This window comes from Acomys russatus, chromosome 19 (assembly GCF_903995435.1).
Source record: "Acomys russatus chromosome 19, mAcoRus1.1, whole genome shotgun sequence".
NCBI lineage: Eukaryota > Metazoa > Chordata > Mammalia > Rodentia > Muridae > Acomys > Acomys russatus.
Genome location: NC_067155.1, coordinates 27,416,834 through 27,433,304, shown reverse-complemented (window position 1 = coordinate 27,433,304; position 16,471 = coordinate 27,416,834). Strand labels below are relative to the sequence as shown.

At 49.9% G+C, this 16,471-nt stretch overlaps 1 protein-coding gene across 5 annotated transcripts in view; it reads left to right on the top strand.

Annotated features, from left to right (window-relative positions):
* Positions 1 to 5,951: 5,951 nt before the first annotated feature.
* Pan3 (poly(A) specific ribonuclease subunit PAN3) overlaps positions 5,952 to 16,471 on the top strand; it is a 100,649-nt gene continuing 90,129 nt past the window's right edge. For 2 of the 5 annotated variants that reach the window (XM_051162863.1, XM_051162862.1), the window contains exon 1: positions 5,952 to 6,438. In XM_051162863.1, the coding sequence (XP_051018820.1) occupies positions 5,967 to 6,438 (472 nt within the window). In that variant the 5' untranslated portion in view covers positions 5,952 to 5,966. Of the gene's footprint in view, positions 6,439 to 6,751; positions 6,826 to 16,471 lie in introns of those variants that run through there. The other 3 variants (XM_051162865.1, XM_051162864.1, XM_051162866.1) reach the window with 2 other exon arrangements.

Genomic DNA, 16,471 nt, shown 5'->3' with positions numbered 1-16,471 from the left:
AACCTCAAGACTATTGGAGGAACCCACGGGCCGCGAGACACCACCACAGTCACTGCTCAAGTCCTCATCACAGTTGTAGAGGGATTCAGACAGAATGCTAAGGAAATTGTCACGATAAATCCCACTGCACAGCCAGGTGGTTGGACTAATTCTGCAAATGAAGGTTTCTGTTTCTGCTACCGCAGAACGGCTGCTTCCTCTAAGAGGTCCTTATTCAGCTCCAAATAACCCTTTAGGTGGGCGCTCTTTCCAGCCCTGTCCAAAGCCACACAGGTCTAATGTATCTGTGAAGAGAGAGCCTCACCGAGGAACTGCCTCCGCCAGATTGTGCTGTGGGGAGTTTTTTTTTTTTTTTTTTTTTAATGATTGGTGTGAGAGTGCCGCTCGCAGGTGGGTGGTCTTAGGTAGCAGCAGAGCAGTTAGGGGGAGCAAGGCAATGCAGTGGTGCTCCTCCAGGGCCTCAGCTTCAGCTCCTGCCGTGACATCCTAACATCCAGGGGCTCTAACTTGTAAACTGCAACAACCTTCCTCCCCACCTGGCTTTCGGTCATGGTGGTGCTGAAACAGAAAGCAACCTGTGGGCATGGTGGTGCGCGCCTGTAACCCCAGCCCTTGGGAGGCAGAGGCAGGTGGATGGCTCTGAGTTCAAGGCCAGGCTGGTCTAAGACAGCCAGGGCTACAGAGAAACCCTGTCTTGAAAAACCAGAAAGGGAAAGCAACCTAGCCTAATCTCAGAGAAGCAGAGGCAGATACCACAGAGACCCTGTCTTAGGCCCTTATCCCAACAACTCCTCAGATTCAAGGGGCGTACTCAGCATGGGCAGGACAGACAGCTGCCCCTCCTAAGTGTTCTACAAAACGATACAAGGTGTGGGCATTCTAGAGGTCATGCTTGTGTGTGGGGGTACCAAGCTGCCCCCCAAAGCAGCCTGTTAGTTTTACCAGATGCTTCAGTTTTCTGCATGGGTCTCATTACAGAGTTCAAGGAAGGACTGACGTCTTATACACGTAGACAAAAACAAGAGAGAAGGCTCTGACAGGAGCGGCCAGGTGCTGAGGAAGTGTTAAGGGGCGTTTCACACCTGTCTTTGCTCTGTGAAAGCATTTGGTGGAGGGCACTGCAGAAGGTGACCGTGTTTTCAGGTCTTTACACGGGTGAGAACAGTGTCTCTGGCAGCACTAACCGCACAAGCTGACAGGAAGTGTCAGTTGGAAACCTGGCAAATGCAGTAGTATGTCTTACTTCAGTGTGAATGTCAACACAGTCAAGGTTCTAAAAAAGACTCCATTTCTCAAGCCTTCCCAATGCTATCAACATTTTTTTGTACAAATGAATACTCTGCTGAACCAGTCTTTGACGAAATACACTGAGGTACAGTATAGCAAAAATACAAAGAAATGGCCAACAAATGTCCAATTGGTTTTAATTAATTTATTTGAAACCTAGAATAAAGAAGAATTTAATGAATACAACATGCCCACTTCTCAGAATTAAAAGGCTAATTAGACTACAGTAAGTCTTGGTGGGGAGTGGCTGTGTGCATCTTCAATTCCAGCACCTGGGAGGCAGAAGCAGAGCAGTCTGAGAGTCTAGGCTAGCTTGGTCTACATAGGAGTTCCAGGCCAGCCAGACCTACACATCAAGACCTGTCTCTCTCTGGGGAAGGGGAGGGTATGTGAGGGTGAGGGTGTGTGTGTGTGTGTGTAGAAATTACAACAAATCTTAAAGCTTATTTTTCTACTGTAGAGTATGGAGTATGGCTTACCAGACACAGAGAAACTCTGTTATCACCTTACTAAAACTTTGGCTAATGTTTGGAAGCCATTTCTCTACGCCTTATTCTGTTACTTTTAAAAAACGTTAGAAAGCACACACAATTTTGTATCATATTTAATATTCACAAAACATCATTATAAATGCACATTTTCATTTCTTTTTTTCGAGGCAGGGTTTCTTTGTGTAGCCTTGGCTGTCCTGGACTTGCTTTGTAGACCACGCTGACCTTGAGCTCATAGCAATCCACCTGTCTCTGCCTCCCAAGTGCTGGGATTAAAGGCATGTGCCACCACACCAGGCTTCATGGCTGGTTTTATATCTGCATACATTCTGAGCATGCCCTCCACATTGATTTCATTATTCTTTGTGTTTACAGTTCGGGCCGTTTGCAACTTTCTTTGTTGGCTTTCTTGAGTGACGCTGTCCTGAGCACACGAGAGTATACAGCTCAGAAGAGCCACCTTCCAGAGTCTCACACGTTAAGAACAGTAATATTTCAAGCTAAGGAAATCAGAGTCAGTTTGCTTTTAGGGGTGGGGGAGTAAGCCATCAGTGACATGTTAAGGTACCCTCATTCTTCCAAATCAATTCAGATTCAAAGCTTAATTTTCGTATTGGTTGGTGACAGCACACAGATTTTCAATTAGCGAAGCATTACCAGCCCTAGCCTGTTGTTAGCTGTTACCTGCCCGCACTAGTTTTGGAGAATACCAGCCACCTAGGTATTTCTTAGGGTGTCAATAAAGCTTTGAAGTAAAAGCTAGAGTCCAAAGGGGAGGGACATCTGGACATGCCTCAGTCCCTCTTGACACCCTCCGCCTCTTCCAGGGCTGACTTCATCAACATCTGATTACGACTAACCTGAGACTACTGAAGCTGCCTGAGTGCCCTAGCCTCCCTTTCTCTAACCTGTTCAGAAAGGTTTAATTGCCATTTTGTCAAATGTGGTACTGAAAGGTGACAAACTTTAATACTGGCATTTCTAATGACTCCCTGCTAACTTCTGAGGTTCAACCTTATCTGTGTGTGCGTGTGTGTGTGTGTGTGCGCGCGCGCGCGCGCGCGCACCCAGTATACATGTGAAAGTCAGAGAACAAATTCAGGTGTCATCCTTAGAAAAGCTGTTCATCTTTGAGACAGTGTCTTGCTGGCCTGGAGCTACCAATTAGGCTAGACGGCTGGGCAGCTGGCACACAACATTCTTCTGTCTCTACCTCCCCAGAACTGCTATTATAAGCTCACCCACTATGTTTTACTTGGGTTCTGGGGAATCGAACTCAGTTCTTCAGACTTGCAAGGTAAGTGGTTTCCTGACAGAGCCAAGCTGAGGCCAGGTCTTACATATGCTGTACATCAAGAGCCTAGCACAGGTCTTGCTTGGTCTGCAATGTGGACTAGATTCTCATTTAACGTTACTTTGAACAATGTGTTAAATGTGGTATAAACTACCAAACCCTGGTTGTCTCATTATGAACACCATCTTGCTTGTCAAGTCATTTAAAAGACATGTTCTGTTTTTGTTTTTTTCTAGTTTTTTTTTTTTTTTTTTTTTTTTGAGACAGGATTTCTCTGTGTAGCCTTGGCTGTCCTAGACTGACTTTGTAGACCAGGCTGGCCTGGAACTCACAGAGATCCAACTGTCTCTGCCTCTGGAATGCTTGGAATAAAGGCGTGTGCCACCACCATATTTTAAATTATTTACTTATTTATTTTGGTTTTTCGAGACAGGGTTTCTCTGTGTAGCCTTAGCTGTCCTGGACTAACTTTGTAGACCAGGCTGGCCTCGAACTCTGTGATCTGTCTGCCCCTGCCTCTCAAGTGCTTGGATCAAAGGTGTGCGCCACTACCACCTGGCTACTATACTTTCTATTTTATTTTATTTTTTGAGACAGGGTTTCTCCATCTAACAGCTCTGGCTATCCCAGAATTTGCTCTGTAGCCCAGGCTAGCCTCAAACTCACAGACATCCGCCTGCCTCTGCCTCCCAAGTGCTGGGGTTAAAGGTGTGCACCACCACCGCCCGGCCCCTTACTTTTTTAAAATAACAGTAAAACACACAATACAAGTAGCCCAAGCGCTGGCCCTAGGTAAGCACTGCACTGGGATCAATAAACTTTAGGAATTTCAGGCCTTCCTCTGCTCAGACAACTTGCCTTTATTTTCTTTTTTTCTGGGTTCTCATGGGGATCATTTTCTTCTTCTACAAGGAGACGTGCATGTTGCCTCTTAGTACTTTGAAACCTTGCGATAATTTCTAATTGCCCTCAAGAAAAAGCCCACTCCTTTCCAGCAGCCAGAGACTGTGTCTGGCCGCTTCACCTCAAGGCCTCAGGAGCTCTTTGCTTTGTCTAGAATGCTCCTTCTCTACACACCTAGTAGCAATAAAAAGCAACTGCTAAATCCCACGGAGCTTCCCAGAAACGGAGCATTTACATACGTCCTTAGGAAGCTGATACTCACAAGTGAGTAAGGGCAGGTCGGAACTCAACATCCAGCATATGTAAATCCTCTCCAGCAGGCTGGGCACGATGGTGCACGCCTACACTGGGCAGGGGCAGGGATAGGCGGATCTTCTGAGTTTCAGGACAGCCTGGTCTACAAAGTGAGGCCAGGGCAGCCAAGGCTACCCCAGAGAAACCCTGTATCGGGGGGAAAAAAAAAAACCCTAACAGCTGATGGCATGGTCTAACTAGACCATTAGAGACACTAATTAGACGAAGTTCGATAAACGAGCATCCGAATTTAGGTATGACTGCGTCTTGTTCACTTTTGGGTTCCCAGCTCCTTTCCGGTTCCTGATACACGTCATGAACATTAGCGAATATTTGTTGAATGTTTAAAGGAGTGAAGACTCACTCACACAAGGGTATCAGTTTAGACCTGAGCTAGGCAGCATCACTAGGCTTACCAAAGGCACCTCGCGCTTTCTGCAGCGTGGTACTGTTTCTGCCCGTTCTTCTGTGACTTCGTCAGGCTGCCAGAACTCCTTAAATACCGGCCACACCTGCCCTTCTCATAACAGGGCTTTGCTTTTTTGAGAACATCCTGCAGAGAAGAACACCTAGAACATTAAAATCAACTTTCGTTTCACTGTTGCTCTTTAAAATGTCTTATCGTCTCTCTCCTTTAAAGAAACAAACATGTATATAGTACAGTAAACTGGAAAACGACAGGGGACAAACTTTAAAAAGTGAATTTCGAACGCAGAGTAGGAAAGCCTTCTAGCGCATTTGGGAATGGGTCTTCCCACGGGGCCTAGCCAGCAGTGTCCCAGGTGGTGGAGATTTAAAAAAAAAAAAATCAGCGGAGAGTCATCAATACGGAGGAAACAGGTGCGCCTGAAGTTGGGGTGGGGTGGAATGGGGGTTGCCGACACCATCGGTTCTGGCTCCTCTTTTTCTTTTTATTGACAAAGAGCCCAGAAGCTAAGGTTATCTGGCTTAGTATTTCCATCACCTTGGAGTGGGAGAATACAAAAGGATACAGGGGGGCGGCGGGGAGGACGGGAAAGCTGCCCTCCGAGGAGCAGCGAGGCCCGGCCGGCTGTCATTTTGTGTTTTCTCTCGGAAGCTGACAGCCGCCCTAGTTGCAGGAGGGGACGCCGAGAAGGACGTCCGGTCTCGTGAGCCCCGCGACGACCCGGGGTGGGGTGTGTGCGTGTGTGTGGAGTGGGTGGAGGGTAAGGCCACCGAGGGCCCGGGCCGCGACCAACCGCCTCCCTCCAGCCCGCTCGTGGACGCCCCGGGGGGCCACGCCTGCCGGCCCGGGCCAGGCCCTTACCCACAAGTCCCCGCGCCCCGCGCGCGCGCACGCGCAGTGGAGGCGGCGGCCGTCTCAGGAAGAGGAAAATGGAATAAACAAGTCGGGAGGAACCGGAGCGCGAGGCGGCGAGCGGAGGCGGAGTTCGCGGACGGACTAGCTCCCTCCGCCGCGCCCCCGTGCCCCCCCTTACCCCCTCCGCGCGCGCGCGCCCGCCCCTCCGCCTTCCACCGCGGCCCCTTTAAGGGCAGCGCCGAGGGAGAGCCCCCGCCCCTCCCCCCTTCCCCGGGCGGCTCCGGCTCGCTCCGCGGGCCCGACCCGCCCGCCCGCCCTCCCGGCTTCCGTCCGGCTTCCGCGGCTCCGGCGGCGGCTGCTTCCCGCCCTCGTCTATGGTGGCGGCGGCGGCGGGAGACGCGGCTGCGGCGTGGCCATGAACAGTGGCGGCGGCCTCCCGCCCCCGTCGGCCGCCGCCGCCTCCCCGTCGTCCTCCTCGCTGGCGGCGGCCGTGGCGGCAGTCGCGGTCGCGGCCTCGTCGGGCGTCGGGAGTGTCCCGGGCGGGCCGGCGGCGGCGGTGGCGGCGGCGGCTGCGGCGGGCGTGAAGCTCAAGTACTGCCGCTACTACGCCAAGGACAAGACGTGCTTCTACGGCGAGGAGTGTCAGTTCCTGCACGAGGACCCCGCGGCCTCCGGCGCGGCCCCGGGGCTCGGCCTCCATAGCAACAGCGTGCCGCTGGCGCTGGCGGCCGCGCCGGGGGCCGGCTTCCCTCCCGGAGCGCTCCCTGGCGGGGGAGCGGGGCCGCCGGCGGGGCCCAAGAAGCCAGAGCTGGGCGTCCCGGGGGCGGCGGCGGTGGTAGCGGCGACGGCGGGCGGCAGCGGCGGGCTCGACGGACCGCGGCTGGCGAGTGAGTGCGAGGCGGGGTGGGCGGGAGGCCGGGGGCTGCCCCTCGGCTCACCCCAGGGCGTCCCAGGCAAGGCCTAGGCCCCAGGCTCCGGGCGCGCGGCCCTCCTTCCTCCTTCCTGCTTCTCTCGGCTGCCCCGGGCGAGCCCTGGAGCTAAGGGGAGGCGGGCTCCTTGGGAGCGTGGGCGAATGGAGGGATGTGTGTGGCGGCGGCGGTGGGGGCGGGGGTGAACCGCTGGGAGTGGGTGCGGCGGGAGGTGGGAGGGAGGAGGCGGGAGGTGGGCCGCTGAGAGTGAGAGCCAGGGGGCTGTCGTTTCCGGGTATGCGAGCACATGGGTTCCTGCGCGCCCGTGCGTGTGGAGTGCCGTCTGCCCGGTATTGAGGTTCACCGGTGGGTGTGTGTGTGTGTGTGTGGGTAGGAGGCGGGAGGTGAAGGGCGGGCTTAAGGCACATTGGCTTTGCTGGAAAGGACGCGAAGAAGTTCTGTAGAAGGCTTTCCAGACCTGCGGATGGCGCGGGGCGGGGGTGGGGGGGGGATGGCATATGAAGATCAGCCTTTTAGTGTTATTATCTTTAAAGTATGCACAAGTTTAATTGAGAGCTTGGGTTGGGGATTTCCCAGGGTGTGCACTCCGGCAGTTTTCTGCAAAAGCCAGAGTAAGTGAGCTGGGTGTCTTTCAGGGATCTTGTCTTTCCCATAACAGCATTGTGCCTCGAGAGAGTCCCTGCCCCCCCTCCCCCCGTCCTACTCCCGCCCCCCCCCCGTTTTTGTAAGAATAATTTAGGGCCGCGTGTGTATAGCTTTTGAGTTAAGTGGAGTTTGCTGTGTATGGTTTGTAGAATGTTGCCCTTGAACATTAGTGGGCGCCTGATTTCCGCTCCTTCTGGATCTTGATAGACAGGTTAACTAGGACTTCAAAACAGTCCTCCTGTAGCACTAAACAACCTGATTCAGTGGCTTAGCACTTGCTGGCACGATTTGGTTTTAAAAGCTTTCTTGTTGAATGATGGGCTTGTCTCTGTTTACCGAAGTTTATATGATAATGCATTTAGATGTTACTTTATTTCCAGGATGTCTGTCTGAGTGTGTCCCCACCATAACATGGTTGAAGAGGTCAAGAGTTGGGAGAGTCATTTCCCTCCTACTGCATGGGTCCTGGAGCTGGGACTCACGTGGTCATTCTTGACAGGCACTTTCGCTGCTGTGGCTCAACAAGCAAGTGTTGTGTTAGACTGCTTCCTTCTCTACCCTGGGTGTGTGTGTGTTTGGTTTTTGTGTGTGTGTGTTTTTCGAGGCTGGGTTTCTCTGTGTAGCCTTAGCTGTCCTGGACCCACTTTGTAGATCAGGCTGGCCTCGAACTCAGAGATCTGCCTGCCTCTGCCTCCCGAGTGCTGGGATCACAGGTGTGCGCCACCACGCCCGGCATCTGTTTCTTTTTTCAGACATGGTTTCCCCATGTAAGCCAGGCTGGTCTGGAGCTGGTCATCCCCCTAGCCCCCAGCCCCATAAGCTGAGGTTACAGGTGTGCTGTTACACCCAGTGGAGCTTCTCTTCCTATAAAATGAAGGATAGTGTCTGATTGGTAAGGAATGAGAAAGAATAGTATCTGTCTATGTTACTTTTTTTCTCTCTCTCTTGAGACAAGGTTTCTGTGTGTGTAGCCCTGTCCTGGTCTGCTTTGTAGACCAGGCTGGCCGTGAACTCAGAGATCCCCTGCCTCTGCTGGGATTAAAGGCGTTGGGCCATCACCTGGCTTCTCTGTTGTTGTTTTAAAACACCACAACCAAAAGCAGCTTGGGGAGGTAGGAGGGCTTGTTACACGTTAGCATCTATTATTGAAGGAAGCTGCCAAGCATACACTCAGGCTCTGAACCTGGAGGCAGCATCCAAAGCCACCCTTTCCCTACTTGCTACCTGCCCCAAGCCCAGGCCCACCTGTCCAGGGATGGCATCTCTATTAATGGACTGGGCCCTCCACCATCAGTTGGCAGTCAAGAAAATTCCCCACAGAAATGTCTACAGCTCCCCCCCCCCCCCCATTTGTTAAGAGGCAGTTCCTTGACTAAGGGTCCTTCTGCCTGTGTGACTGGTTTGTGTCCAGTTGGCAAAACAAAAACAAACAAACAAAAAACAGGCACAAAAGAGACAGTGTTTCTCTATGTAGCCCTGGCCAGCCTGGAACTCACTCTGACTCTGTAGAACAGAGGGGGCTTGAACTCACAGCGAAAATAAATATGTTAAAAAAAGAAAAATGATTGCAGCCCTGTACTCCTAGCGCTTGGTAGGAGGCAGGACCAGAAGTTCAGGGCATCCTTTGTCATAGAGGAGCTAGAGGTTTATTGGCTACAGGAGACCACAAGGAAAGGACCTGGATCTCTGTTTTGGAGGTTGAAAAGTCCACCGTGAAGGTGCTGGCCTGTGTGGAGAGGGCCTTACTGCTGTACCATCCAGCCTCAGCAGAAAGCGCAGGACAGGGCCCAGATTGCTGGTTCATTGTAAGCTTGGCTTGAGGTGACTAGTCCAGTCTCTCACACCATCCGTCCGTCTATGAGAGAGCCCTATGGGCAAATCACCTGTTTATTTTTGGGTTTCCGAGATAGGGTTTCTCTGTGTAGCCTTGGCTGTCCTGGACTTGCTTTGTAGACCAGGCTGGCCTTGAACTCACAGTGGGCCTCTGCCTCCAGAGTGCTAGGATTAAAGGCCTGAGCCTTTAAAAGGCCTTTTCACCTCTGTTTCACTGAGAATTTAGTTTTTAACGCTTGGACTTCCGGGAGGCATTTGGAGGCTGAACTCTGCACACGCTGCCCTCACAGTGCCTGATACATTCCTTCCATCTCAGGAGTCACAAGACTGTTGACTCCTTCCGCTGTCAGCTGAAAGTGTGCAGTCCAGAGCGGCATCTAGAGGAGTCATGGGTGAGGAGGAGGGATGGCTCCTGAGGCTTATTCCCTCTCCTGGTGTCTGAGAAGCTGTTACATGCTTCCAGAGTTCTGCAGAGCTCGGCGCTAGAACAGGCATTCTAGAAAGAACAGGCAGGAAATGGGAGGTTTAAGCCTGTGCTCCTCATCCTGGGCTGGGAGCTGGACCTGGCGCCCCAGGGGGCCCTACTCCTATGGCTTTTTTGCACTCCCCTGCCCCCCCCCCCCCAGCATCTCTGTGTAGCCCTGGCTGTCCTGGACTCACTTTGTAGACCAGGCTGGCTTCGAACTCACAGCTGGGAGCTGCCTCTGCCTCCCGAGTACTGGGAGGTGTGTGCCACCACACCCAGCTTCATTTTTACATCTCTTACCTTAGTCTTTTCCATTTGGACGTGGATACTGATGACTTTAGTTTGTGGTATCAAGGGGTTAGTACTACTCAGGTATTGTCAGAGTGTGGGCTCTGAGTGTGTGGCTCTAACTCCACTACAGGGCTCAGGCTGTCCAGGACGCTTTTTGAAATGTAATTATGTGTTTCCCAAGGCCCCTTAGATTTTACTTGTGTCAATATCAATGTCAATGGCATACATCTTGTATCCAGTTCCTTGGCTGTGGGTCATGCTTCCTGGACTTGCTTGAGCGGTAGCTACTGGGAGCAGAGAACAGAGTCCTGAGGTGATCTGGCAGCCAGCCTAATAAAAGGGCAATCTGGCCTGGGTGCCTAGACTATTTCTGTTTCTTAGAGCTCTGGGTCAGTCCCAGGAGAGGCAAGCTCAGGGATCTCTAGGTGCTTTAACTGGCATCTTCAGTGTCTTCCCGCCCTTCTTTTCTTCTTCCTATTTGTTCTTTGACAACTTCATACTAGTTTCTCTCTCTCTCTCTCTCTCTCTCTCTCTCTCTCTCTCTCTCTCTCTCTTTTTTTTTGAGACAGAGTTTCTCTGTGTCTGTGTAGTCCTGGCTGTCCTGGACTCACTTTGTAGACCAGGCTGGCCTCAAACTCACAGAGATCTGCCTGCCTTTGCCTCCCGAGTGCTGGGATTACGTGCTTTTTTTTTTCTTCCTTCCTTCCTTCGTTTCTTTTTAAAACTATTTATTGGTATATTTTATGTGCCTGAATGTTCTGTCTTCACGCACACCCAAAGAGGGACTCATATCCCATTATAGATGGTTGTGAACCACCATATGGTTGTTGGGAATTCAACTCAGGGCCTCTGGAAGAGCAATGGGTGCTCTTAACCTCTGAGCCAATCTCTCCAGCCCTCATGTGAGTTTTTTTTTTTTTTTTTTTTTTTATTCCTTGGTGTTGTTTGTTTGTTTTGTTTTGTTTTTTCAAGACAGGGCTTCTCTGTGTATCCTTGGCTGTCCTGGACTTACTTTGTAGAGAGGGATCTGCCTGCCTCTGCCTCCTCAGTGCTGGGATGAAAAGTGTGCGCCCAGCCCCCTCATATGTGTTTTAATGTACTTCCCAGATGCTCTTCTACTCCTACCACCCAGTCCCTCCGGGACCTTTCTTTCCAACATGTCCCCCTCCTTCTTTCAGGTCTCTAAAAATTCTTTAAAATAGCCCATTGAGTTAAAATAAGGTTGCCTGCATGAGCATGGGTGTGGGGTTATTTACTGGAGCATGGGTAATTTGCTAGTGGCTACACCCTTGAAGAACAATGACTTCTGCTTCCCCCTAGCCATTAGCTACTGATAGCTCCTTGGCTAGGGGGTGGGGCCTCGAGCTCTTCCCTGTCCCTGCTGGAATGTGGACAGGTTCAGTCTTGTGCAGGTACCAATCCATGAGTTTCATTCCTCCTTCATGTCCAGAAGACAAAGACTTTCAGCAGCATTTGGCTCCACCCTCCAGCTCTTGCGTTCACATGCTTTCTGCCTCTTTCCCAAAGTTGGCAGAGAGCCTTGGGGTGGTGTGAGTGTGCCTGTGTGTGTCACAGATAATCCTGTGCTGAGTACTCAACAATTAGGTGTCTCAGCATTAACTGCTGCCCATTGCAAAAGGAAGCGCCTTTGAGCAGTGCTGCTCAGTGCAATGAGTTGCCGCTGCAACTGTGCTGAGCACAGAGGTGAAGTTCTCAGAGCCTATGGCTCTAGCCCTGCTGTTGGGCCAGGCTCTGGCTTTGCACTTCTGTTCTTTGTCTGGTGAGGCACCAGATTTACCAGACCTTTCTGCTTAGCTTCTCTTTTCTTTGCAAATTCTGTTTTCTGCCTTTCAGACCTTGTGTGCAGTTAAAGGTGGCCATGCAGTTCCTGTATCCCTCTGCCAGCTAGCCTCCTTCATTGTCCTCTGGGAGGGACCACAGTCGGCCAGGATGAGCGGCTGGCTTTTGTGTAGGAAGAGCCTCTTCAGTTCATTTCTCAATAACGTTATGTTATATGAATGTAGCATGTGCTTTCTAGTGTTACTGGGCACTTGTCTGTGAAGAAAAAGTTCTATGTGTGCTGGAGAGGTGGCTCAGTGGTCAGGAGCACTGATCTTGCTGCTGACTCCTGTCCAGCTGCCCACCTGGAGCTCCAGCTGCAGGAGATGTTGCAGTGCCCATTTCGGACCACTTCTGTCACCGTGTACACTCACGAACACGCAGGCGTAGACACACACATAAAAATAAGAGTCAGGGCTGGAGAGATGGCTCAGAGGCTAAGAGCACTGACTGCTCTTCCAAAGGTTCTGAGTTCAATTCCCAGCACCCACATGATGGATCACAACCTTTTACACTGACATCTAATGCCTTCCTCTGGCATGCAGGCAGAACACTGTATAAATAATAAATAAATAAATAAAATCTTTTGTAAAAAGAAGCCCAGGTGTGTTCTGGAGAGTTTCTTGCTCAGTTAACTAGGCCTGGACTTGGAATGTGCTCAGCTTCAGTCCCCACGTCAGCTTTCTCCCTCTACAAGTTTATGAATTGTGCTCATTCTATATTCTCTTCAGGGGCTACCATTGCCTCCTTATAGCTGCAGCTATCCTGGTGGCTGGAAAGTATGGCATAATGTTTTTTATATGTGCATTACTTTTATTTGAACTAGTTAACAATGACAACATCAGAAGATATAATAAGGAAAACAGATTTTTTTAACCTGTGTATGATTTAGGCTCGTTGATGGGGCAAGACTGTCTCCATTTTGCCTGCCCCCTTCCTGACCAGTGGCTTTTGTACGTGGGCGTTTGAATGTTTGACTCTTGCCTTAGTATTTCACATTAGCAGGGTATCGTGTTACTGCTTCCCCTGGGGAGGTAGTGTGGCGCCCTTAAATGCAGGCAGTGCACGGTGAGCCAGGTGCCGTGAGGTCTCACCCCAACAGGGAAGTGGCTTTTATTTGTTGTCTCTCTGTCCTGTAGGAAGGCTCTCCGCTCCAGCTCTGCTGACTGGCAGTGCAGTAATAAGCATGCTCTGACAGTCAGGGCGGTTATGAGGAGGAAATTTAAAGGCACTGCCTCTTTCATGGCCGTAATTCTGTTGGAGTTGATTTTCTTTTTTTAAGGCTTAGATGTGGTTTGTGTTCCAATGAATTGCCGATTGACGGGATTATATTTTCAAGTAGCCAGATTTCCCAGACGGCTTTGCTCTTGAGGGCACGCAAGCTTCAGCAGCCCGCTGTGTCAGGGCTGGTTTTGTGGGCTTGTCTTCATTCAAGATCTAGAAGACCTGTTTGTGTCATTAAAGCAGAAGATGCTTGGCAAGCGGCCTCCTTTCTAGCTTGTAGCTTTGTTCAGAATCACTGTCTCAGCCCAGTGTTTGGTGTGCAGGCTGCAGACGGGGCGAGTGGGGAAGACAGACCAGGCAGTAGCCCTCTTCTGCAGGAGTGGGGAGACTAGTGTGGGCGCCGGGGGGCGTGGCCTGCTCCATGGTGAAGTTCAGGCTGAGTTGCCACAGTTACTGATGTTATTATTTATTTTTATTAATATGGAGGCTCAGATTGGAGCTCAGGCTGCTCTTGCCTCAGTCTCCTGAGGGTTGGGGTCATTGCACTGTGCCGCTAGGCTTAACTGGTGTTGACAACACACCTTCATTTTACATCTATATTGCCTGCCTTTGTGCTTTCATTTATTTGTGTTTATGTGTGCCCCTCCTCCACCCCATCATTGGTCTAGAGATTGTGTGCGCACACCCACGCACGCCTTTTCTGCCTTGCTCATTGTTCTCTAGTTTACTTTTGAGATGGTGTCTCTAACTGAACCTGGACCTGTCTCCTCCTCCTAAGGGCTAAGGTGTCGCTGTGTGCCCTGGCTTTACACCTGGAACTGAACCCAGGACTGCCTGTGTTCTAGGCAGACCTTTACCAAAAGAGCTACAGCCCTGACCCTAACAACTTAAACAAGATAAAGACTGTATGGGAGGACAAGTTTCCCCCTCTCCTAAGTTCTCAGATCTTTCTTTCAAGAAGACAGTTTTTTCTAGTTTATTTTACATCCATTCAAATACCATTCTTGTTTATATTGCCCTTTTTAACCTCTGAGCCATCTCTCCAGCAGGGATTATATTGCCCTTTTTTCAGTGCATCTTGGCACCTATATACACACTGGTATGAGTCTATATACAAAGCCGAATGTACTCTCACTTTTTTTTTTTAGATTTATTTATTATGTATACAGTGCTCTGCCTGCATGTACACTTGCAGGTCAGAAGAGGGCACCAGATCTCCTTATAGGTTGTGAGCCACTATGTGGTTGCTGGGAATTGAACTCAGGACCTCTGGAAAGAGTAGCCAGTGCTCTTAACCTCTGAGCCATCTCTCCAGCCCTACATTCAGTTTAGCTTGTATTTTGTTCTACATTTTCATAGAAATCTACCCATTTCTTCATGGCTGCATAACATTGCACTGTGTGCCTGTATTTATTTTTTTAAATGATGGCACTGTGTGTGTGTGTGTGTGTCTATTTGTTTTGCCTTTTTTGTTCTTTTGCTGTGGGATAGATTCTACGGCTTTGTGTGTACTAAGAAATTTGTTCTGCCACTGAAATGTATGTCTAGACTAGGACCTTTAAGCTTCCTTAAGTGTTGATTAGCAGTAGGTCAGCAACCTGTAAGGAAGTATTCCTGTTGCTGGAGCTTGAAAAAAAATAGCAATGTAGGTCTTACAGGAGACTGTAAGGTCTTTAGGTACATGTTTATGAAAAAACTATCATGAGATAGTATTGCCTCCTTTTTTAAAAGACCTGCTTATTTATTATTATGTATACAGTGCTCTGCCTGCATGTACACCTACAGGCTAGAAGAGGGTATCAGATTTCATTATAGATGGCTGTGAGCCACTATGTGGTTGCTGGGAGTTGAACTCAGGACCTCTGGAAAGAGCAATCAGTGCTCTGAACCTTTGAGCCATCTCTCCAGCCCATATTGCCTCCTTGTTTGGGGGGGGGGTGGGGCGGAAAGAGTCTTAACAGTTTTTTTGCTCAAGGTCCTAAAAGTAAAAAGCAGTAGGGGGCGCACTTACTCTGTTTTGGCACATCTGGTTCTTTTAGATCGGGGTTTAAGGTACAGTCTTTATGATGGCAGTCAGCAGCCGGATTGTGACGAGGATGCAGTGTGGGCTGAATTTTCTGAAGCAATATATTTTATTACAAACTTATTAGCTGAGCATACGTCCCTTATAACCCGACTAACTGAAACAATAGGAAAAGAGGATTAAAGACTAACAAAACCATAAGGATATCAGTTCTGAGGAATGATTCTCCTGGCGTAATCAGCAGGATTTCTTCTCCTGGAACCTGGAGTAACCAGAACCCAGAACCTCAGCAGGAACCGGAGCCCGAAGCTTTCCCTCGAGTGGTTCTCTCTAGGAGCGTCTGGAAGTGGAGCCAAAACTATCCCAAGTCTCCCAAGGCCCCGCCTCCAGTTTTGGGCTCATTTATATATCTTCTCCCAGAGTCTGTTCACGGATCTTTTCAGCTAGCAACAATCAAGCTCCTGCAGGAGGTGGTTTGTCTTCTAGTGGATTAACCTCACCTGTTCTCTCACAAGACAGTTCTCCATTTTGTGATTATAACAAAAACAGGTTTATCTCTCCTTCAATGCAGAGTTACTTTGTATCTACAGTCTGGAAGAAAGTGAGGAATACTGCACTCAGCAGGTTTCTCCTCCCTCCAGGATGCCTGTACTGGGAATGGTGCCGCCCTGTGTGGGCAGTTTCCAGCCCCATTATCTTAGGCCAAGGCTACCTGTAGCCATGCTCAGAGGCCTGTCTCCCCGTTGGCCATTGAGATCTACCACCACCACCACTGCTTGGTTTATGTGACGATACTTGTAGGCTGTTGTTTGAGTTTTCTTCCCTGTTGCTATGGCAAACTACTTGCGACAAAAGCAACCTAATGGAGAAAGGGTTTATTTTTGCTCCTGGTTGTAGGGTACAATCTAACTTTTAGGGAAGTCACAGTTGTAGGGCCTTGTGAGAGCTGGTCACATTGCATCCACAGTCACTTCATCACCCCAGACAGTATGGTATGTCCCTGGCTAGAGTGGTCCTGTCCAAAGTTAAAGTGGGTCTTCTAGGGGCTGGAGAAAGAGCTCCCCTCTCTAGGCTTAAGACTGTGTATTGCTGTTGTAAAGGACCCATTTCCAGCAGTGTTTACTCTCTATATAACTCAGGCTCTAGGGGTAGAGCCCTCTTTTTCTGTCCTGTAGATACTTGCACCCACTTGCAGTTTGCATAAGCACATGCGTATGCAGTAGGGTAATAACCAGTATTAAAAAGACGAGCCCCACACATCAACTCATGCAGTCATATCCTGTCAGCATGCTGAGGACCCAGCTCCCAGACCGTCTCCCAGTGTTGTAGCTCCATTCTCTTCCTCTGTCCTCCACTCCTAAACCCAGGCCCCAGAGCATGATGGGCTGGCTGGTTAGTGCTGTGTCACAGGCAAGAGCAGCTCTTTTTTGTTTGTTTGTTTGTTTCTGTGCTTTCACATAAAGCAGAACGGGCAGACAGTTACGTAATACTTAGTTTATGTAGGTACGAATCCAGTGTTTCAATGTATGAATTTGGGGAACACATTTCAGATCCTAGCACTCTGCTCCATATCCCATGTTCCTGTTCTTTTAACATGGAAACCACATCTATCCTGTTCCAGTAATTCAAAAAATGACTACACTACAGGATCCACTCCTATCCTGAAGTCA